The 25,022-nt window shown below is 33.1% G+C and overlaps 1 protein-coding gene and 1 pseudogene across 1 annotated transcript; one reads left to right on the top strand and one right to left on the bottom strand.

Annotated features, from left to right (window-relative positions):
* Positions 1–2,144: 2,144 nt before the first annotated feature.
* Positions 2,145–3,491, bottom strand: LOC127093337 (plasma membrane ATPase 4-like; annotated as a pseudogene).
* A 6,528-nt stretch (positions 3,492–10,019) lies between these two features.
* LOC127118707 (uncharacterized) lies at positions 10,020–12,319 on the top strand. The gene is made up of 4 exons (XM_051048966.1): positions 10,020–10,238; positions 10,345–10,411; positions 10,493–10,576; positions 12,045–12,319. The coding sequence occupies exons 1-4, from the start codon at positions 10,077–10,079 to the stop codon at positions 12,113–12,115; spliced, it is 384 nt and encodes a 127-aa protein (XP_050904923.1). The 5' UTR covers positions 10,020–10,076; the 3' UTR covers positions 12,116–12,319.
* The last annotated feature ends 12,703 nt before the right edge of the window (positions 12,320–25,022 follow it).

The following is a 25,022-nucleotide window of genomic DNA, read 5'->3' as shown; positions in this document are numbered from 1 at the left end:
AGATAGAAAAATGAGGTGTTCAATCTGAGATTGCTCAATTCACAAAATTAAAAGCATAAACCAATTGCCTCTCACATGAGGACTTCAGAGGTATCAACCAATACAAGAAATGCTCAATATTAAGAGAGATTCGAATCAAAACAGTTTGAATATAAACCTTTGAAGTGCAACTTTCAATGGCACGATCTGATTCAATTCTTCAGTGTAGCTTGTTCTTGAAGTGACAAGGAATCAAGGCTAAGGAATTATAAGTCAGAGATCAACCAATGAAGTTGAAATCTAAACTTGAAAAATTGAGAGAAAAATCAAAATTCCTTTAATGGAGGGTTGGGATTTCACTTGTGCAGAGCTTCAGGCGCCTTTAGGTTGAAGTTTGAAGTGAATGAAGCATTCTATTTATAGCCAAGGGTGATGCAATGCCATGAAGAATTCGTGTGCATGTGAAGTCGGGTCCTCCATGCATGAGCCTGTACAGGCGCATGGGAGGCCCAAAAGCAACTGGTTTTGCATGCTGAAGTCACATGAATCAAGTTCGGACGTGCAGATAGCCATGCAATGGAGTGTGTAAGGAGATTTCACATGTTATGCATAATTGAACCTAAAACTCCACCTCTTCGAAAATGCCATTTGCAAAATTGAAACATAGGCATGTGGGTAATGGTTGGAAAGGTCTTGACATAAGGAACAAATGTTATGTTGAACAAAAAATCCATTTGGAGTTGGGAAAATATTGAAAACTGGTCATGAAGTTCAATGTACAAAACATGTATATGGAAATTTTGCCAAAATGGACCAACTTCAAGCTCTTCTGTTTCAATAATGCAAGCCTCAAATGACAAAATCTTCAACATCAAAGTTGTATATATTTTCAAGACCATCATAAATTTTGAATCATTTGGATTTTTGATGAGAAAGTTATGAGCACTTGAAGTTAGACTTTTTCACATTTCAATGACTTTGGTCCAAAGTGACCTATAATATTTTGTATTATCACATGTGTTTCTTTTAGGATTATGGAATTTTGTCCAACATAACAATTTAATTATACATATTAAAATTTCCAATACATTTGATCCCACCTCAAAATCATTAAAAATGAAGGAGTTAGGTCCTTGGGAAGTTGACCTTAAATTAGGGTTTCAGTCAAAATGACCTATAATGTTTTGAAATGAATGATGACCTTCCAAGTTTCAAATGGATTTTTGATGAACATGAAAGTTGTTCATACGGTTCTTACGAACATGTTGTCTCTTGGGGTCATCTTCATTTTACAAACACATAAAAAGTTAGGTCTCAGTGGATTTCAAAATAGTCAGATGAATTGACTGATTAACTTCTCATGTCCAAACTTCCAATCTTAATGAATGGATGATTTAGGACACTCAAATAAGCTCAAATATGCATAAAATTATGAATGAAAGAACTTCCCTTGATTGTATTTGATTATAGGTTGAGGTTGCTACATGAGCAAGGCACAGTTAATGCACAATTGAATTAGGGTTTCCTTGGGAAACAATCCTCAAGCCCTTTGGTTTATCTTGATCCAAATGGAAAATTGAGATAATTGGGAGGCATATATGATAATTGAGAGCTTTGGGAACCATTGTCATGCTTACTTTCACTTTCATTTGGCCACTTCAATGGGCATAGGGGCCTCCTAGGAGCCTTGGATCACATGATTGCTCAAGCTTCAAAACAAACAAAGTTAGTGACATATTTTTGTTCTTTTGGTTAGTAAACAAAATAAGAAAAGCAATAATATACAATTCAAGCATGCTTGGTGGTCTCAAACCAACTCACACAAATCCCAACCCTAGGGTAAGGAGCCAAGATGCTATGATCCTTGAGGCAAAATGCAAATGAGCAATGATATGATGCCACGAGGGATCTTAGGGTCAAAATTAGGGTCTTACAATAGTCAAAATGTCCTACAGGAAAAAACTTGAATTTTTCTCTTTCGGTTATTGAGGTCATAATTTTGGCAACTCAAAAAGCGGCCACATTTGATACAAGCTCTTCTACCATATGCAACAAGACCATAATCTTCCCATATTTTTGTGCCTAATTATATTTACTCTTTAGAATTTAACAACCTTGATATAAGTTATTCCCTATTTGTAAAGCATTGCTAGCAAACATTGAACTCAAATATGACATGTATCGTTAGCCACCCTATGAAGACCAACCTTGTCCTCAAGGTTGTGGATGCTATTCCAACCTTTCCAAATTTTAATACACCCTCTAAAAGTGTTGCATAACATAACTTTGGAGTAATTAGAGTTAGCTTCGATAAAAGAGGCCAACCTAGCAGTCCTAGTAGGAAGAGGAATCATATGTTCCTTATACACACCCTTAATAAAAACTTCAATCACGTCCATATTAATGAGAAATTTGTTAAGTATAAAAGTCTCTGTCTTTCCGCTGTCAAGAATGGATATACCAACCATTTTCTTAATGGCGATCATTCTTTTTTTAATAGCACATTATTGAGAAAACTCATGAGAACGAATAGCCATTGACACAAAAAATTGTTGTCATAACAAAAGGAATTCTACCAATCAAAATGACTAATATGTTGTGAATTTCATCACAATATTTGTGATGTTGAATAGGACACATGATTAGAATCTTAGCCAACATACCAACTACAATGGAACAAATACAAAAGTTTTCAATTGATTTGAGAACCATTTGGAATTGTCCAACAATGTTTGTATTGTCAACAGAATGTGTTGCTTTTCTGAAGAATGTGTTGACACTGGTTGCAATAATAACAACTTAAATTTCTCCTTGTTTGCATGTTGAGACTGAAAAAACTTCTTGTTCTGGATGTCGAGTGATCAAGAGTGATTTTCCTGTTAAAGTTGCTTGGTTAACCCTTAAAGAACATTTTCTAGAAGACGAGCATCAATTGGTATGATGTCACCAAGTTTGATGCTAATGATATCAGTTGGAACTAGGACTGGAGCTTATTTATCACTCTATTTACCATCACTAGGAACCTTTATCTTAGGAGCAAGGTCTTCCATAAGAGCAACAATAACATTTCCAACATTGTTTCCTTTGGTGGAGAGATGTATCACTTGATGTCTTGTTTGAGTATCTTGTAAGTCAATGACAATTTGAAGAGAACCCTTGGCATGTGAAAACGTAATAGTGCTCATGAGCTCCACATTAGAACAAGCTTGGTGATTTTGAAAAGTGAATGCTAGGCAAGCAAAATGCAATGAGTATGTGAAAAAGTAAGAAAGCAAAGTAATTGAGCAAAAGCAAGCACAATTCTTAAATACACTTGACCATATCACAACATCTCTATATGGAAATTTCTGAAATAATTTGCATGCATGAATAACACTTCCATGTGTTGCTGCAAGAATAAAGAATTTGCTTCCAACACCACAGTTACAGTCATAGCCAATAGTGAGAACCAATCCTAAATAAAAACCTCCAGTTATCTCATGTTTTACCAGTAGTGACTTAATGAAATCCATTAAACATGAGCCATCTAACAATGCATTATGTCAGATATTATATTTTGCAATGACACCCAAAATTTCTAACATATCGGTGGTACAAACAGAAATTTCCACAAATGTAATAGTATAGTTGTTGAATGTAAATACCTCTATAATTCCAAATTTCTGAACATGCTTCATATGTAAATACTCCCTTGTTAGAATCATGGTTGTGGCTGAGAATGAAAAATTCAGTGGCGGTGGAGAAATGGTGAATCAGCATACTCTTGTAAACGCTTCAGATGTAGATGTTATTTCTATCTTTGAAATAACATTGGGAGGTTTGGTAGAATTTTGTAATCATCGTCGCCGTGAAAATATCCATTGTTGGAACCATCCGCTAGTCACCTTATCAAGTCGAGATTCATGAAAACTCTAGAAACAATGTCTTACAATTACTCTTTGGCTGTTTACCTTGAAAATTGGTAAGCAACCGATGATCTTCCAAATTTCTAAATTTGGTTACTCGTAGGATCGATCAGATTGATCCTAGGACATGTGCTAAGTGTCTCGTAAAAGTGGTAGTAATAAATGATCAAAACTAGACGTCAGATCAGAGTTTTAAAGAAAATTAAGGATGAATGGTAACTTAAACGAAAAGAAAGGTCTTGAATTGGCGTTTATGATTAGTAAAGAAAAATGAAATAAACGACAGGAATTATAAAGGATTTAAAATGGTAAAGTAAAGTTTGCAAGTACTGGAATCTTAAGACTGTAAAGTAAACGTTGAATGTAGGGAAAGGAACAAAATGATCTTAAAATTGAAAATGGCAAAGTAAAAATAAAGTGTTTGAAAGGAAGAAACAAGGAAGAATATTTCTAGAAAGAAAGTAAAGACAAATTTGGATTACTTTGAAATAAATAACAATGGTGTAGACAACGTACATTCTGCGTTTTACAATTCTTCTTCACACGAATACTTAGTAAATTTGCAGATTTTGTATACAATTTGACACACACTTTTCTAACACTAAGACCCTATATTTATACTGGATCGAAATAACCGCTTTAATGGTCCTTCACTTCCGTCGATACACGTGGCACCCTGCATGCGCGCATTCGCTCACCCTGCTCCACGTATGCTCTTGCGGTTTATGACGAAGGTGAACTTCCCTCCTTTACTTAAATTTTCAATCTTTGATCGAAAACTGTTTTTTAACCGCTTCTGAAAGAACTGCTCCGAAATTTCAGCTATGAGCTTGATCTTTATCTAACCAGCTAAGTCGATTCACCTCCAGCTGGTCGAAACCAACTGTGCATATTTTCCAATTTTGGTAATTTGGGGTGGGCGTCGAAAATATGAGTTACACTGACATAAGATGATAAATTTGAAATAATGTTAACTTTGAACGATGGTTTCACAACAACAACGTTATTGACTGGGAGCTCTAAGTTGATGTTGAATGGGGTTAAGATTGGAACAAAGATTTGAGTAGCAGTCAGAGAATTCGAACCAACATAATAATTTTCCTCGACAAGATGTTCATTATTGAGGACGAAGGAAGAAACCTCTATCTGATTCGTGGGGATGATAACGTCATCCAGATCCGGCAAAGAAGATTGGAATGACGATTCCTCCTTATCATCATCTGGTACTACAAAACTCAGATTCGCTATAATAGGTGAAGAAGAATGTTAGTTTAAATCGAAAATTCCTTCTTCCATTGCTGATGATTGTTCATTAACATAGTCACCTTGTTGCAACTGTGTGGTTTGAACTCTCGATCTTCTTCATCATATGGAAAGGGTAAAATGACCCTTCATTCAGGTTTAAATTCCTAAAGTAAAATTGCAGTAAATGCATCCCATGTCACCCATGGATGGCGTGGATACCATCGGAGCCACCATGTGAGAGCCAAACCTTTCATGGCAACTACCATCTTCTGTGTCTCTGATGTGAGCCACTTCTTGAAGCATTTATGAGTGCAAAGCACCCATAAATATGCATTTATTTTGCAATCAAACACCAGATCAACATCTCCGATAAATTAGTGGGGGAGAGATCATAAATGAAAGCACCAACGTTATGGTTGGGAAATTTCATTACTCTATTTCGAGGGTAGAGAGGCCAAGAAAGATAAGAAAAGACTAATTTTTCATTTCATGATTCTAAATCTCTTATATATATATATATATATATATATATATATATATATATATATATATATATATATATATATATATATATATATATATATATATATATATATATATATATATATATATATATATATATATATATATATATATATAGCTTAAGGACATCTTGTTTTTTGAAGGACGTGTGGAAGTTTGTGAAGAACAAAATACATGAAGACGAGAATGTGTCATTCTCTGGAGAGAGGGCCGTTTATTACCATTATCTTGATTTAGTATAAATAAGGGTCCTCGTATCAGAGTTCAGGATGTTCAATTGTATACAAAACCCATATTACTCAAAGTATCTAAGTATGATGAGAAAAGAGTTGCTGAGTGAAATATACGTATGAATCACCACATTTTCATTCAATGTCAAATCATTTACGTTAATGTTATTTTCATACCTTTTAAGTTTTAGTCGAAGTTGTTCTTCATTTTGTTATATTTTGTTCTTTATTTCTTTATAAATTATTCTTGCATTACTTTAAAGTCACAAACTAATGTAGAAATACACATTATCAAGAAAAACTTAAGAAAACCATGCACGTATGTTCTAAGATCAATCTAGTCGATCCTGCAAGTAATAAAAGTATAAATATGACAACGATTATAAAATCTTGCTAGTGATTTGTAATATCTCCATCGACGCGCCACTTGACGATTCTATATTATATCGAAGTCTTGCTAGTGCTTTTTAATATCTCACATTTACCCGTCATGACAACTCTTACGCTGTCCAACAAGTGTGTCTTCACATGCATCACTATTATGGAAAACACATATGACAATATTTGAAATACATATAATGACGGTTGTACGTCCATTTTTAGGTAGTGTATGATTGTATGTACATTGCTTTCCACTACGGGCGTGTGTGGTGATAAACTAGGTACTGTGCAACATACCACAACAACTATCTTAAACAACCGTTGTTATACATGTCTAGGTCACTGGTTCGAAACCCATCAACTGCAATTTAAATTGAATAAAATTAACATTTTACCACGGTTATGAAAGATAACCGTTGTGGTAAGTATACACAAGTTTATTATAAAATATATGAATTGCTTGTTTTTTCATACACCTCGCTAAACAAATACAACCATTCAAATTGATGTAGAAGATAATAATCTGATAAATTAAATTATTCTTGAAAAACATCTTAAATGAACAACTATTTTTCAAATTTCATGCATCTCCTAACTCATCTCTCGTTCTTTAACATATAGAATTTGGTTCAATGACCTAAGTTCTTCATAATAACAGTTCTTTTTCTTCTTGTTTATTTTGAAAAACATCAATTTATTTACTAATTCGGATTCATCATCATCACTGTCATCATAATAATCATCAACATCATTTAAAATAATGATGATGATGATAGTGACAATGATAAGTCAAAATTAGTCAACAAACTAATACTTTTCAAAATAGACTATAAGAGAAGGAATCAATGCTATGAAAAACTTAGGTAATTGAACCATATTCTATATGTTAAAGAGCGGAGAATAAATTATGAGATGCATGCAATTTGAAAAATATTGATTGGTCTATGTTGGTTTTCAAATATAAGTTAATTTTCAAATTATTATTTTCTAAATCAATTTAAAGAATGCATTTTCAGTGAAAAGTTAGTGAAACAAAGAATCTACATACGATATAATAAATTCAACTGGATCTTCTGTCAATCTGCATAAGAAATTAATGTTGCAAGATTCACAAAAACAAAACATTGCTAAGTTGCAAGAAGATTTTTTCTTGTGACTTATCATGTTTTATTCTTGCTCTGAGAAACATTTATCAACAATAACAACATACATCAACATTTATCAACAAAACAATAACAACATATCAACTCATAAAATGTTTCACGAACATACATTTTATTGAAAAGATTTGTGGAAAATGAATACAAAAAAATGATCTACTTGTCTCATAATGAACTGAAGTTGACTTACTTTGTGTTGGTATGAAAAAAAAATACAAGGCGTGTGAAGCTTCGACAATAACTTCATTCTTCTTGTATTATTTCTCCATAGCAGCACAAATCATTTGTGAACCACACCCATTCTTTATGACTTAGCAATGTTTAATCTTGTTTTGAGAGACATTTATCAACAACAACAACATACAACAATATTTATCAACAAAACCATAACAACATACAACAACATATCAACTCATAAAATGTTTCACGAATGTACCTTTTATTGAAAACATCCATGGAAAATGAAGACGTTCTTCTTGTATTGTTTCTCCATAGTAACACATGGAACATAGATGGTAACTCAGATAACCCAAAAAAACACGAAAATCATGCCAGGTGAAAGCAAATGATAAAGAAGAAAACGTATGAAAAGAAAGAAGATATATGGAAGAACCTATATACAAAAAATAGAAGAAAGCGTATGAATAACATGGAAGAAAGCATATGAAGAATAAGAAGAATGGTAAAGCGAATCAACTTGACTACCTTTTAGTATGAAGAAGCTTATTAGGATGAGTTTGCTGCATTAGAAAGAGAGAGATGTTAGGGTTTTGTTTTAAGAGTGACAATTATTCTGTGCGAAAGCTTAATAACCTTACTTATATATATGTAAAACTTATCACCATGATTGTTAACAAAAACCGTAATAAAATATAAGTATTATTCACAATGGTTTCCGATAATAACTATGATAATAAGTGTTTTAATATTAATATAGTTATAAGACTATAAGGACAAACTCTTTTTGTAACGAAAAACATAACAAATTATTGGTTTTGGGAATCAAAACAAGTAACATTTCATCTATCACAACGGCTGTTATTAAGAACCGTGATGAAATATCTTCCAATAAAATAATAAAAAAATTAGGCGCGCGAAAATGAGTTATTAATATGGTTGTTTAAACGGTCGTAGTATTATGGTGTTACCAAATGTATATTTTGTAGCAGTGCATGCTCCCTGCATCTGAGCACATGCTTGCATTAAAACGCATCTTGCATCATGTTAAGAGCACCTTATAATATAGTTTGCATCTATATCTTTCTCCCATTGATAAAATTGTTTCCCACACAAATGATGATTGGGGTGGATGTCCCGACACCCATCGATCAGCTCCTGATTATTGTGTTTTTTTTTGTGACAACCTTATTTCACGGTCTTCCAAAAGACAACCCATACGTTCTCGTTCTGGTGTAGATGGTGAGTACTTGGGCGTTGCTAATGTGGTTTTCAGAATTATGTTGGCTCATCAACCTTCTCTCGGAGCTTCATTTTTCCCTTTCTCAGGCTACTCTGGTGTACTGTGACAATGTTAGTGATGTATACCTATCCAACAATTTTGTCCAGCATCAGCGTACTAAACACATTGAGATGGACATTCACTTTGTTCGGGAGAAGGTCACTAGTGGCCAAACCACGTTCTTCATGTTCCTTCCATGCATCAGATTTATGATATCTTCAGCAAAGACATCCATAGAATTCTCTTTGACGATTTCCGGACCAGTCTAAGCGTCTGTCGACCTCCTGCTTCAACTGCGGGTGTGTGATAAAATTTATATTTATTTTATATTAATATTGATATAAATTTATTTTATATTTATTTGTAATTATGCCAAATCATATCAACTCTTATTACTCGATATACTCTTGATCAATAATAAAAAATCATGTAATTACATTATGGTCTTGGTTGAAAGTTTGAAAAACTAGATGATCACATATCATTAAATTTTTTTAGGTTAGGTTTTCATTAAAAAGTTATTATATTTATATTATTCAGAGAGATGGTTAATTCTATAAAATTGATTAAATGTTTTTTTAATTGTATAAATTTTTATCAAATTTTATAAGAGAAAATGAGATATACTATCCATGTAAAATAATTTTATACAGTCAATCAATTACTATTATGTATTCCATGACATTATCTAATTTTTAAATCAATAATATGATATAGATGAATGATAAATTTTTTATTAAATAATAATATAAACTATTTTAAACTATCAACATATATTAGAAGATTTATGTCATGGTTTTTAAATTTTTATATACAGATTAATCAATGGTAATGTGGTCATTAACACACCAATTTGATGACTAAGGTACCGATTAATATTTAAAAAAATATTGGTTTCTAGTACTTAAATACGGCTTTTTATGTTTAATTATTTAAAAAATATTTATTTATATTTTATAGGAGACAAACTGATTTGAGGATTAAATGTACTTATTATTTTTTAAAAATTAAAATAGAGACAATTTTACAAATTGCACTAACTTTTTAAGATTTAAAATTCCATTTAAAATTGGTTTGGAATTAAAAATATATCAAATCATTATTTAATTGATATTTTATATTTATTTATAAATAATATAAAGAGAATTTTTGAGTTGCGAGAGTTGAATTAGGGTTTGGTTGTGCGGAGTAGAAGATGGCGAAGTTCAACGTGGTTCAGAAAAGAAGAAGAGCTCTTGTTGCAGAGAGAAAGCGACAAATTCACGGCGACCCAACCACCGGAAAGCTTAAGATCAGGAAGCAGAACGTTCCTATATCCGGCAAACGCAAGCGCAAGCTCTTCAAACAATGGCGTCGGGTACTCTTTCTCTCTCGTTGTATCTTTTTTCTCCGCACGATCAATCCTTAGAATTTTACTTACTAATACTAATGCTGTTGCGTTTTCAACTTTTGATTTAACGAAGGAACAAAAGGATGCCTTAGAAAGTGGCATAGTAAGCATGGAAGATGTGCAAATGGCTGTTGCAAAAGGTACTCGCTATTCGTTCTATGCTTAATAGCATGTTTGGTTGATTCGTTTTGGCCTCATATATTGTTTGGTTTTGTGAACAGGGGAAACCAAAGATAGCACGGCTTCATCTTCAGGAAAATTTCACTTGAAAAAGGGTTTGAAACTTAAACAGCTTAAGCGCAAAGGTAAACTTTCATGAATTTATTTTCTTCTGTTTTGAATTAGCTTTATAGTTGTTTGCTGACCAATACTCAAGGTAGTCAAAATTGAGATTCTATCTAGGGTCAAGTGAGGCTAACTGGGCCAATGGCTTTCTACATAGGCCAACTTATTAGTTGATTTATTTTTTCAACTGGGATGCTTGGAATTGGATGGAACATTATTGGGGAATTTGATCCATGTAACTGAACTTACTTAGTGAGATTAGTGGTATAAGGCTTGATTGTTGTTGGTTGTTCTTGGTATGCTTGAAATGTACAATATATTAGTTGATTTATTTTTTCAAGTATGCTTGGAATTGGATAGAACATTATGCCTGGATTTGATCCATGTAACTGACCTTACTTAGTGGGGTAGGGCTTGATTGTTGTTGGTTGTTCTTGGCATGCTTGGAATGTACAATATATTTTTTAGCTTTGAATCCAACAATTAATCTAGGAATTTTTGGATAGAGAGCAAGGTCATTGTCAATGGTTATTTGGATGATAGCTAACTAGTAACAATGGTTATTTGGATGATAGCTAACTAGTAACAGTTTAATACAACAACACGCAGATTGAAAAGAAATCGTTGTTTTGATAGTTAACAGTAGATGTATCATTAGTTTCAAGATTGGGCACTGGTTTCTTATTCGAGGCAATTATAAGCAACCTTCGTCGACCTGTTATAAATTCTTATGTTTGTGGGTAAGGATGCACAGTAGGAGGAATTCGTATTAACGAAGGTAAAGTATATTACTGTTAAGAAAGAAAAAGAAAATACAGAAACTAAGAGCGAATGCTAACTGCTAATGCAAAACTTGTATGGCCCCAAACCTGTAAGCTGAAACCAAAATTGGAAATCACATCTGACCCCAACCACCTCCCTCTCCCCCACCTCCCCTCAATTAGCCTCTGTAAAAGATTTGTTTTCCTTTTATCTCTGCATTATATGTCAATGCATTGATAACATATAGAATGCTACCAACTGATTGGCAAACTGGAGCATTCTCGACGCTTTGTTTACCCTACACAGCATTGTTGCAAATTAGCAGTTAGTGGATTTCAGCATCTCACTGGATAGGGAGATTGGAACACTCCTAGATCTTTGAATCATTTTAAACTAAGCTTTTCAATACTAAACAAATATTCACTTCTGACTTAAATCCTAAATCCAATCCTTTTTTGTCTTTGACTCTTGGAGTCTTAACAGATTTGATCTTATCCTGCAAAATGTTGACACTAAATAAGTTGGACTGTATTGTTTTAGTAGCCAAGGCTTATATATCCTTTAAGAAATTTAGTGCTGATTGTAGTGGCTTTTACCTACAGAACCACATGGTTCTTCCCGTTTTTTGAATGTTTTGTCGTAGAATGTCATTTTATGAAGAACCATTGAATTGTTTACAAAATATTGTGTAGTAAACTTTTAATTGGTGTTTTTTGTGGCATTCAGGGAAAAACAAAAGAAAATCTGATGTACCAGCTGCCGAAATATCAGCTGATGCAAATGCAATGATGGAATAATTTTTGTGCGTCTGCTGGGTAGGTATAGGTGGATAGAAAAGACAAATTTGATGGCATTATGTTGTAAACTTGAACTGAGTGATTAGTAGGTTTTCTTAATATTTTCCTATTTTACTTTTGTATGGTAAAAGAATGGAAGCTTTGATTGAATAGTTTGAGTTGTTCAATTGCTGTCCTTAGAAGGAATGTCATTTATTCGAGCAACTAACCTCTGCAAGTTATCTATGTTTTTTTAACTTATTGCTTAATGCAACACTTATACCAATTTATCAATATAAATGTTTTCTGCTTAATGCATCAATTACAACTATGTGTGTTTTTTGTTCATGTTCCAAACAAAAGCCGCTGATGTACAAGTGTGAATGATTTGTCCTATATAAGAATTGTAAAAAAGGCAACAATGAATGCAAAGAATATAAAATTTCGGTTTTGGCGTCTAGCTCAGCTTCTTGTGTTCCACCACTATATTTTGCAGAAGACTCGATACCAATTTATTCTCCAAATAAAATGCAAGGATTGATGTAGCGCTAATAAAACTTGATTTTTTAGCTATTCTAGATGAACATGATACAATAGTGTATGGTGATGAATCAAATACCATAATTCCAGTCTTTCATAAAAAATGTGAAAGAACATTTTTGGTAATTGAGTAATTTTCGATTCAAAGAGAAGATTTAGACCCATCTCGTATACAACAAATAGTTGGTATACATAAGCTTACGCCGATTTAAATCAATTTTTATAAAAAAATTTGATGATTAATCTATGCCTTGAAAAGCTTTGTTTGGAGCTTAGAGAGAATACAAAGAATTGGGTAGAGAGGATATAGTGAGCTTTATTTTTATTTATAATATATTTTCTTTTTTAATTTTAAAAAACTCAAAGTGTATTGAAAAAGAGCTAGGAAAGGTTTTGAAAAACTTACATAAATTATATTATGTTATTATAATTATTAAAAAAATTAAAATATATTAATAATAAATAAATATTTATTATTCTATATATCAGATAATAATGGTAAGTAACATAAATTAAAATATACAAAATTTATCTATTATTAAAATTAAATAGAGTACAAACATCTTAGATATAATAATAAAAATAACTCAATAAGGGACTATCCGACTCATTTATAATAAAGGCTCCATTCACCATTTCCTCGTTAGAAAGAATTAGCTCTCGCGATATATGATCTTTATAATAAATATATTTTACTTGTTGCAATGCATGATATATGCATGAAGGAGAAATCGTTTTCCACTCACTTCGCATTCTCCTTACCTAAGACAAGATTTTTAAGATGCATCTCACAAAAGGCATCTCCAGTCTTCTTCCAACCTCCTTAGTTCTCTTTCAAGGATGCCTCAAACTCCTTTACCTTCCACGGAAAGAACTCGATGCCTTGTTTTCCTTAGTAAGAGGGGCCTCAACCTAAGTTAGTATTGTTTGTGCATGAGCTAAAACTTCATCCTTATTCTTTATCGTCTATAAAAGTGATTATAAAAGTGATTGCACATTCTCATCCAGTGTGTCGACATATCAGAAATCTTCTACAATGGTCCATATCCTCGAAAGCAAGGTAGATGTCCCTTAGAGCTCTTCCCGGTACCAGTCTCGCTCAATTGTGAGATCATTGTCAAATTCTTGGAACAATTCCTTTTTTTGAAGACAGTCTAACAAGAAGACTTCTCCCCTCCCGGTGACACCAAGCGCCAAGACGGACGACGCATGTCACGTATAATATGTCAGCTCTACTAACTTCTCCCGGTGAACGATTTCAATCTTGCTCGAGAAATATAGGTAGCCCTATTCAGAAATAGAAACTCAAAACTCCCCAACCATTTGTTGACCGGGAAAACAATAAAGGAAGGGGGAGTAAGGACACTAGAGTTGAAGTAGAGCCTTATGTAAAACTAGGTTCCCCTAAGTTTTGCCGAAGCCTCAGAAGTCGGCTAACAGGCAATCTTTTATCATGAAGCACCTCAAGCTCATGACTAACTTCTTGACTCCCATAGTAACACGTAGGAGAAAACACAAAGCATTTTCCACTACAACCCAACAAGGAGAAAGCACCGCAAGGGTCATCTTAATACCGCGATAGTGTCTTCCAGTAGAAAAACGTACCTATGAGTCTTCTTCATTTGTTGCATTGTTTGGTAATATTTCATCTTATATGCATGCAAAGAGTAGAAAAGGTATAAAGTAAAACACCAAAGAAAAAATAAAAAGAGATTCCCCATGTCACTCACTAAAAATGATTTGCGTAGCCTATTTCAAGTCGACCTCCATTAGCAAGCGCGTCACCATGTACTGCTTCTTCGATTTCTTTGATGCCACATCAGAAAGTTTAACATTGTCGATGAAACCCAAACCCTTTAAGAAGGATATCAATTTCCTATTCAAATAAATACCATTTTGTGACAAATCATCCATCCTATAAATGTAAGTCCCATTGTCCGTTATTAAATAGATATGATACCAGAACTTGGAAAATTTGTTTGAACATTGATAAGGTGGAAGAAGTTCTAGGGTACACATGTTATCACGAGTTATCCTAGTGAAAAGAGAAATCAAGAAGTACCGGTCCTTGAAATAGTTCACACTTTATGAGTAAACGCCAAACATCCTAGTACACTGATAGAGAGATATCATGCCTTAATCCACACTGAGCCGGTGGAGCAACGTTAGGCCTTAAAGAGATGTAAGAAAAGCATCACGAACGACACTCCCTTCTTGTAATTACACCAATATTGAAAGACTTTGACATTGACTCAGCTCACCGGATGCAATTGCGAGGATCAATTAATAAATGATTAAGAACACTAACCTCAAAGTTATTGAAAGGAAGACGTCAAAGAAAATAGGCATCCATGAAGAAGAATGACAAATCTATGATATTTACTGCATATCTTCTTATAATCCAAAGAAGATACAACCTCGAAAAAGGCATGGTCTAAGTCTCCCTCACCCATAAAGGCAAAGGTGTCATCTAACATCTCTTTATCCATCCGCACCGCTGAATTATCCGTAATCACTTAAAAAGGTTTTGTCAACACATAAAAATAAATAAATACAAATATCATCCAAAAGCAGATTTAAAGATAAATTTGACATCCATGTAAAAGTACATCTAGGCAAAAAGGTTCATCAAAATGAAAAGCAGAAATACCAAAAATATCTTAACCATTTTCTCCACACAAAAACCCTAATGAAGAAAGCGAGAATGGAAGAGAAAAAGACATAGGTGTTACCATGAAGAAACAAAGTTAATGGCCCACACATTGAATTTTTTACCTAAATGAGTGACACATATATGTCAAATATGAAGAACAATGTAAAAAACATGTCCACAAGAGAAGAAGTTGTAAGCGACAGAGGAGAAGAGTTCAAAAATTCACAAATAACGAAGAAAGAGAAACTAGTAGTGAATTGTGTGATCAATTACAAGGTCTTTTATATACTATTTAACCTATTCTATTATAAATATGCATATATAGACAGATCTATAAGACGTCATATGCTTTTTTAATAGCTTAATCATAACCTATTTAACTAAATATGTTTTTAAAAAAGTTTAAGTCTAACTTTTTATTAAATAGATGAGGTTTGGTGAGACTTAAATAAGCCATACTATAAACCCTTGTAAGTCGACATATATATATATATATATATATATATATATATATATATATATATATATATATATATATATATATATATATATATATATATATAAAATTAATTAATTATAATATGAGTAGTTATCTGTAATATTTTTTGATGATATCTTATAGTTAAAATAAAAACAAATGAAACAATTTTTTATATATAAATTTTAATGATTTTTAAAATTAAACATAAAATTGATTTGACTATATTTTAGTTGAATATATTTTGGTTTTAAAATTGATTTTAAAATTAAAAATTTCACAATAATCTTGAACGGGTCCTAACAATTATTCAAATAATATATCCATAGCAAGAATATTCTTTATATATATATATATATATATATATATATATATATATATATATATATATATATATATATATATATCTATATATATATCTATATATCTATATATATATCTATATATATATATATATATATATATATATATATATATATATATATATATATATATATTTATTTATTTATTTATTTTAATTTTTGAATATTTTCATACATCGAAATCCTAAACAATTATTTATATAACATGTGTTTACATGTAATTTCTAATAGCAAAAATATTCTTTAATTAATTGAAGGATTATATATTATTTTAAATGAATACAGTATAATAGTATGTAAATATTTTTCTTAAAATTTTTAGTTGGGGCACATGCCCCCATATTTCCATACATAACTCTGTCCTTGCACAGAGCAACTTCAACGTCATCCGTAGGTTCCAAAAATGAATTCCAAATAGAAAGACACACAAACCAGTTAGACCTGAATCAGAGGATTCTGTCCTCCAACACATCAATCATCGTCCCGTTCAATCAGATTATTGTCCGCATAGAAATTTGCATCTTGCGCAAACAATTTCAACCGCTCACGCGCCATTCCAGTCATTCAAATCAATTCTTACTCACATATTACTTCTCATTTTTCGTCAACTTGAATATTAGAGTGCTAACCTTCCGGATCTACCACATTCAATTACATCAAAAGTATTCCTCAATCGCACTGAGATATAACTCTACCTCTTTATCTTCTATTTCTAGTTCCTAATTGAACTTATTATATATTTAAATAGGAAACTATATTATTATTATTAATATTATTATTATTATTTTGTAAAAAATTATCCTTATCTTTATGGCACTTCGATGGAATTTTAACATATATTATTATGGCACTTAAACTATATATTATTATTATTATTATTATTATTATTATTATTATTATTATTATTATTATTATTATTATTATTATTATTATTATTATTATTATTTACAATATCAATGGAATGAACATAGCATTTTCTTTATAAACCATTTACTCCCACATTTCTCACCATATCCTAATATATTCTAAGCATGTTCAACTTCTTTCATTATAAGCCCGCATTAAAATAACTTCATTAATTATTGTGAATTTCTTCAAATAGTTACATGATCACCTCTATAATACATAAGTATTCCCTCGTTTCACAATGAATAATCCGTTTGAAATAAAAGAGTATCCTAAAATGAATGATCCATTTCAATTTCTAATACATTTTTTTTTAAATTTTATTTTCTAATTAATATTAATTTCATCATTTCTAATATATAATAAAGATAATTTAATAAAAATATCATTCTCTCTTTTATTTATTCCCTTTTCTTAATCTTTATGAAATGATCAACTAGATCATTCATTATTGTTGAATTGTAATTCCTTGTGTCGAAGAAGGTTGCTTGACAGGACAAGGATGTGTCAAACCATCTAGTGTGTTAAGTTGTGTTAGTGTATCGAAGTGTCGAAGCATGTTGCTTCACACATGATTTCGACTTATGCCTATTTTAGTAGTGTTAGCTATTTTGATCTTTTATAGTTTTGCACTTTGCCTTGAGGTCCAAGTTAACCTAAATCTATAAATAGAGGGAATAACCCTTATTTTTGTAATGAAGTGAATAAAGTATTCATAACACTTGCAATTCACAGTATTTTGCAGTTGCAAAGTGAATAAGAAGTTTTCCACAGTTTGTGGACAGAGAGAAACTCTGCAGAATTCTAATTATTCTTCTCCTTCATCGTTCTTTATACTCTTTCTTTCTCCATCGTTCTTTTCTTTTCATTACTATTGTGTGGGTAATAACAATCTTGTTCATCAAGATTGATTGAAAATCTCCATAGATTTTGGGGGATTTCCAACATCTGGTATCAAGAGCTTCAATTAATTGATTCGTGGGAAAAAAATCACCATGAAAACGAATCATCCAAACAGGCATTTTCCATCAAATCTTTCGATTCTCAAGAACAACAATTATGAGAATTGGTGCAAGCAGATAAAGGTTGTGTTATGTTATCAAGATCTTTGGGATCTTGTGAAGGAAGGAGTAACAACGCTTGCAGAAGCCGCGACAGATCAAGAAAAGGCTGCACATAAATAATTAAAGAAGAAAGATTATAAAGCTCTCTTTATAATCCATCAATGTGTTGATACATATGACTTTGAAAAGGTTAGTGATGGAGAGTCATCGAAAGAAGCATGGGAAATTATGGAGAAATCGTTTGGAGGCGCGAAGTGTGAGGGAAAATATGCCAGTCCTTATTTTAATGATGTCAAACCTTTCTAATCGTCCACAACGTGTCTTTGGACAGTATCATCATAGTATATAATGCATTCATCCTCTAACATGTTCAAAATATAGGTTCAATGTGTCCAAGCATATGAGCATATCATAGATGTGAATCATGCAATTAATCATAGTAAATATCCTAGGTTCATAGGAGATCGATTTAAATTGGTCAAAATACATTTCAAAACTCATTTTTGGGAGTTTAAGAGCTGTGAGTCAATTCATGACTCGGAGCAAAGCTCTCGGGTCTGAACAGGTCGAGTCATAAGTCGACTCAATCCCGGGAAACCTGAATGAGTCGACTCATCCACTTCTTATGTCGACTCATTTACCTATGTTCATCTGAACCATGTAGCCACGGGTCCGAACAGGTCGAGTCATATGTCGACTCAACCCTGAAATAAACTCTGTTTGAGTCGACTCATCCCCTATTTGAGTCGACTCATCGCCTATTTTACTTAATTTTCTGTTATGTAACTTTGCAAAATATTTCTCTTTTGTTTGTTATTTGGTCCAAGCATCATATAAATATTCATGTGTCTCTTCCTCAGCAAAAACAACAAGAAAAGTGAAAGATATACACCAAAGTGCTCATCATAGTCATTCTTAATTGCATTTCTCAATAATCACACATAATAATCTTTGTTGAGCATTGTGCATTGCTGTTGTCATAATGTTCAAATAAGATTGAATTATCTTAGTTTGGGTTGAGACTTTGTGTGAGTTTTTCTTGAATAAAACCATTGAGGTTTTGTCCTCCAAGAATTTGGGGTTTTTTGCACTAACCTTTGCTTCGCAGATTCAACCGAGTGAAAAGTTTGAAGAACGGAAGGTTCAGTCAAACAAGTAGTGGTAACCGGAGGATTATGAAGAAAGCTTAGGGTTCAAGCGACTTGCGTTCGAAATCAGCCGAGCTGAAGTTTTGGAGAACATGACATTATTGCAATAAGATAACGGTAACCGGAGGTTTGTTCGAAGCGCTTGAAGGACTTGGTTCAACTCGAATCAAGGGGAGAGAACAGAATAGGATCTACAACAACTCTAGGGGTTGATTGATGGTGATCATTTGTTATCTTGTATTGACATTGCAACGTATTAATAAAAACATCTCAATTCTAGATTTAGAATTGAGGGCAGACGTACCCTAAGCGAGGACGATAGGGGAACTGCCTCAATAAATCTGATCTTGTTCTCTCTATCTCTTAACTCTTTAAATTCTGCATTAATTACGGTTTGTGTGAAATTAATAGTAAAATCAACATCGCTTGATTGTTGTGCATAGTAACTGTTCGATAAATCGTTGCAATCACTTTGATTGCAACTCAGTAAAATTTTGCACATTCAATTTTAGTGAAATTGAAACTTGGTGTGGAGTGCACACCAAGTGTTCGAGAAAATTAATCTCACATAAACTTAGTAATGTTGTACTTGATCTCTTATTGTGTTTAAGCATTATTAGAGGTAACGATATCAAGGATTATAGTGGTTAATCGATTGATTTATATAGTGGTTGATAATCTCTATCTTAAGTAATTCCATTCGGTTTCACGCATATCCGATCTTTCCATTAACAGATCGTTTAGACGATTATAATCACGGGTGCTTCCCCAACCGTTGAAAACAATTTTTAAAAAATGCTAAGTTTCAAAATTGATCTATTCAACCCCTCTTCTAGATCGGTACTATTGTCTAACAAGTGGTACACGAGCGCCAGTTAATCTAGTGCTTCGCATATAACTTAGAAAATAAGTAACGATCCTAAAGGGGCGTAGAATAGGGCGCCTATTTTTACCGGTGAAAACTATAGTTATTGGAAAGATTGTATGCGTATCCATATCAACTCTATTGATAGGAAAGTATGGAAAGTCATCCAAGATGGTTCCATGGGAATAACCATGATCAATGCGGATGGTTTTGTTATACCTAAACCTGAAGCACAATGGAATAAAGAAGATTAGAAAAAGTACAACTATGATTGAAAAGTCAGAAACATACTCCTCACCACCTTAGGTGTTGATGAGTATTATAGGGTTTACCATTGTACTAGTGCTAAAGCTATATGGGACTCATTGCAAATTACCCATGAGGGAACCAATGATGTCAAACTAACTAGAATCAACACCTTAACTCAAGAATTTGACCTTTTTCATATGGAGGATGGTGAAACCATTGCCGATATACAAAAGTGATTTTCTCATCTAATCAACCGGTTAAGTGCTCTTGGTAGAACCACCCCTAATGATGTTGCTACTAATAAAATCTTAAGATGTTTTAACAGGAATTGGCTACCAAAGGTCACCGCGATTAAGGAAGCCAATGATCTAAGAACATTGGACATGGCAACATTGTTTGGCAAACTTCAAGAGCATGAGCAAAAGCTCATGAACCTTGAGAAACCTGAGAAGAGTGAAAAGAAGGAAAAGAAGGAGAAAGCTAAGGACACCTAAAGGAAGTCTATTGCTTTAAAGACTTCAAGGTATAAGTTATCCACCAATGATGCGTGTGAGAGTGAATCAAGTGATGACGATAAAGATTCGAATGAAGACATGAGGTTGTTCGTAAGGAGGTATAACCGATACCTTAGAAAGAATGAATTCCAACATTCAGATAAAAATCTTATCAACTACAAAAGATAATCAAAATTCCCGAATCAAGAGGAAGGTAAGACAACTAAGTCAAAAGGATCATGCTTTAATTGTGGAAAGGCCGGTCATTATAAGCCAGACTGTCCCTTACTGAAGAAAGATAAAGAAAAAGACAAACGTCACAACAAATCTAGCAAAGTTAGAAGAGCATACATTGCATGCAAGAGCGATAGTGAGTCCTCAAGCGATGATAGCTCATGTGATGAAGAAGAAAACGCTAATCTTTATCTTATAGCTCATTGAAAGAAGAAAAAGAATGTAAGTCATTCTAAATATGATCATGTTGATAAAATGTCTTATTGTGATTTTCAAAATTCTTTTAGTACTCTACACGATGAGGCAAAGGAAGCTTTCAAATGCCTAGCCTCAAATAAGAAAATTTTCTGCTATTTAGAAAATAAGTTTTCTGATTCTGAAAAGGAATTAGAAACTCTCAAGAAATATATGATAGAAGTTACTAATCGTAAAACTGAATATGATAAGGGATTTTGGTTTGGATGGTCCGGATGTGAAACCTGTCAGATTTGGCAAAGAGAGGTTAAAACTCTTCAAGCCAAACTAGACAAGGCTTTAGAACCTAAAGTTACCTTTGCTATTGATCAATCACATTTTAGAAGTAACATGAATAGTCCTTATCAAAAACACACTTATGTGGTAAAGGATCAAGTTAGCAAAAGTAACTCTCATCCTAACTTAAATTGTCTATATTATTGCAAAAGGGGACATACTATTGCTAAATGTCGATTTGGGAGATTTCTAGTCCCTAAAGGAATTTTTCAATGGTTGCCCAAATGCAACAAAAGTTTCACTAACACACCAGGACCCAATGAAAATTGGGTACCTCCTTCCCTTGTTTAAATTTGTAGGTGGAATGTCTTGAGAATACAGAGAGAACATGGGTTATCGATAGTGAATGCTCAAGACACACGACGAGTGACATCTCCTTGTTCTTTGACTTTGTGGCTAAGAAGAAAGGGTTTGTAACTTACAATGATAATAACAAGGGAGCTATACTTGGAAAAGGTAGTGTAGATAATCCCTCCTCTACTACTATCTCAGACGTCATTTTAGTTAAAGGCCTTAAGCACAATCTGATTAGTATTAGCCAATTATGTGACAAAGGGTATAAAGTTTCGTTTTCAAAAGATTGTTGCATGATTGAACATAACGATAATAAGAATGATGTGCTTAAGGGCTGGAGGGAAAATAATGTATACATGCTTAACTTAAATGAAGTATTTTTGACTAGCGCTAAATGTCTCGTCTCCATGAGTGAAGACTCGTGGCTTTGGCATAGGCGATTAGCTCATGCCAACTTTAACTTGCTAAATAAAATTGTCGCAAAAGATCTAGTAGTTGGTCTTCCCAAAATCAAATTTTCAAAAGATCACCTATGTGATGCTTTCCAAATGGGAAAGCAAACAAGGATCTCGTTTAAATCTAAAAATATTGTGTCCACAACGAGACCCCTTGAACTTCTCCATATGGATCCTTTTAGGTTATCTAGAATTAAAAGTCTAGGTGGAAACTACTATGGTTTTGTTATAGTAGATGACTACTCCAGATTTTGTTGGACTATCTTCCTAGCAAGTAAAAGTGACACTTTTTTCTGCTTTTGAAAACTTTGCCAAGATGTCTCAAAACAAATTGAACACTAGCATAGTTACTATTCAAAGTGATCACAAAGGTGAATTTGAAAACCACCTCTTTGAGGAATTTTGTGAAACAAACGACATTGATCATAATTTTTCTGCTCTAAGAACTCCATAATAAAATGGAGTAGTGGAACGTAAAAATAGAATTTTAGAAGAGCTTGGAAGTGTAAGACCCCAATTTTGACTCTAAGATCCCTCATGCTATTCTCATCATATGCATTAGCATTGAGATCACACCTTGGCATCCTTCTTACCCCTCATTCATTGGGTTTAGATTGGGAGAGATCACTAAGCACCATGTTATTGTATCATACTTTGTTTTTCTTTATTTACTAACCAAAATACCAAAAATATGTCATTATATAGTTTAACTGCTTTTGTAGGTAGTGTGCATGCTCACCTATGCTCTATCAAGCTCATATCTAGGGTTTGAGGCCCTCAATGAAAGGAGCACAATCAAGAATTGGTCTACATTGGCTCTAATTATCATATATGGATCCCCATGATCTTCACATGTTATTTTGATCAAGAAATCATCAAGAGTTTGGAGTTTGTTTGCCTTGGAAACCCTAATTCATCTAGGTATCTTGTGTGACTTCTTCAACAAGTTTATTCAACAAGTTTCTTCAACAATTGATCAAATATTTCAAGGGATACTTCACATTTCATCAACTTATGCATATATGATCCTTCATGAGTCCCAAAAGTCAAGAGAATATCAAACTAGCAAGTTGGTTCATGGTGGTTGACTAGAGGAATTCAACTAGTCAAAACTGGGGTTCCCTAGACCCTATCTCTTACAATTTTTATCATATGAAAATGATTATAAGAGAAAAGTTACTATAAATGACATTCCAAACAACTTTCATGTTTAGTTAAAGATCTAGTTTTTCTTGTAAAGTCACTTTTTATGGTGAACGATTATAGGTCATTTTGTCTAAACCCTAGCTTGGAGGTCAACTTCCCAAGACCATAACTTGCTCAATTTTTATGAGAATAAATCCATTCAAATTGCATGATAAAATTCAAGATGTATACTTAAACTTTGATGTTTGAAGGAAGTGCAAATTCAACTTTCAAATACATATGATAAGAGGAAACATTATAGGTCATTTTGGGCCAATACCATTGAACAAGTGATTTTCCTCAACTTCTAAAATGCATAAATACTTCATAATAAATCCAAATGAAGTCAACTTTGTGACCAAATTGAAGGTATTTGAAATAGATACAACTTTTATGAAGGAACGTTTCTCATTTGAAGTCCATAGAAAAAGTTACTCAAGGTGGAAGAAGTGAACATATGGCTTGATATTAGATTTTTTTTTTGATATGTTTGATTTTCCAAAATTCCACCTCAAAATTCATCATGATCCAAGATTCAAATGAAAAAGTGTTCAACACGAAAGTTGTTCCTCTTAATCTGACCTTTCTAAAAAGTCCAAATTCATCTTATTTGGACAAAGTATGAATGACTTGCACATGGCACAAAGTTGAAGGATCATTTGGATAATTTGAAGTTCCCCTTTTCATAGACGATTGCATGGCTTTTCCACATGACTTCAACATTTCTTACACATAATTTTGGACCTAAGTGCATCACTGGATGGGCCTATCACATGCCCATGCAAGCATGCAAGTGAGATTTCCAACTTTGGCCAAAAATGGAAGTGTGCAATTATCAATCTCCTTGGCTATAAATAGAAGCTCCATTGCTCAGAATTGAGGACCCTGACGCGCAAGCTTTAAATCAGCAACCCTAAACCCTCACATTCAAAGGATAAGCTTGAAGATTTTCTTTGAAAATCGAGTTTGAATCTCCCACTGTTTTTGAGATTGAAACTCCAAGAGTCCTTCCCTTTCCTTGATCCATTCCTACTCCATTAAGCATCTGAAGCAAGGCCAAGCATAATTAAGAGCAAGATCGTGCAAATCTGAATCTACATTGAAGGTGATTTTCAGAATTTTTCATCTCTTCGATTCTCACTCAATTCTCCACTATTCTTGTTGATTTTTGGTTGTCTGAAGTCCTACAAATGTAGGCAACAAGATTGAGTTGCTTAGAGGTCAAATCGAAGCAACTCAGATCATGATCCTCAAAATTCAACTCCCTGTATCTTTCTATATACTTGGAGTTAGACAAAATTGAGGCCAAATTCGAGTTCCTGAGCATTTTTTCTTTAAATTCGTGTCCTCCTTTTTCATTTTGGTAATGGTTGAAGGTGGACCAGTCTGGTGAGGTCCACCGGAGAAGAAGACCGGAGCTCTGGCTCCGGCGATGTGTTGGCACGCTTCTGCACCACATGATCCTTTCAA

Source organism: Lathyrus oleraceus, chromosome 1 (assembly GCF_024323335.1).
Source record: "Lathyrus oleraceus cultivar Zhongwan6 chromosome 1, CAAS_Psat_ZW6_1.0, whole genome shotgun sequence".
Lineage (NCBI taxonomy): Eukaryota > Viridiplantae > Streptophyta > Magnoliopsida > Fabales > Fabaceae > Lathyrus > Lathyrus oleraceus.
This window is presented reverse-complemented; position numbering and strand designations above follow the sequence as displayed.

Bases quoted from the DNA above. Each gene is read 5' to 3' on its own strand.
- LOC127118707 (XM_051048966.1), top strand. From the start codon at position 10,077: ATGGCGAAGTTCAACGTGGTTCAGAAAAGAAGAAGAGCTCTTGTTGCA. The intron at 10,412-10,492 runs GTACTCGCTATT...TTTTGTGAACAG, and splicing joins GCAAATGGCTGTTGCAAAAG to GGGAAACCAAAGATAGCACG. The intron at 10,577-12,044 runs GTAAACTTTCAT...TGTGGCATTCAG, and splicing joins TAAACAGCTTAAGCGCAAAG to GGAAAAACAAAAGAAAATCT.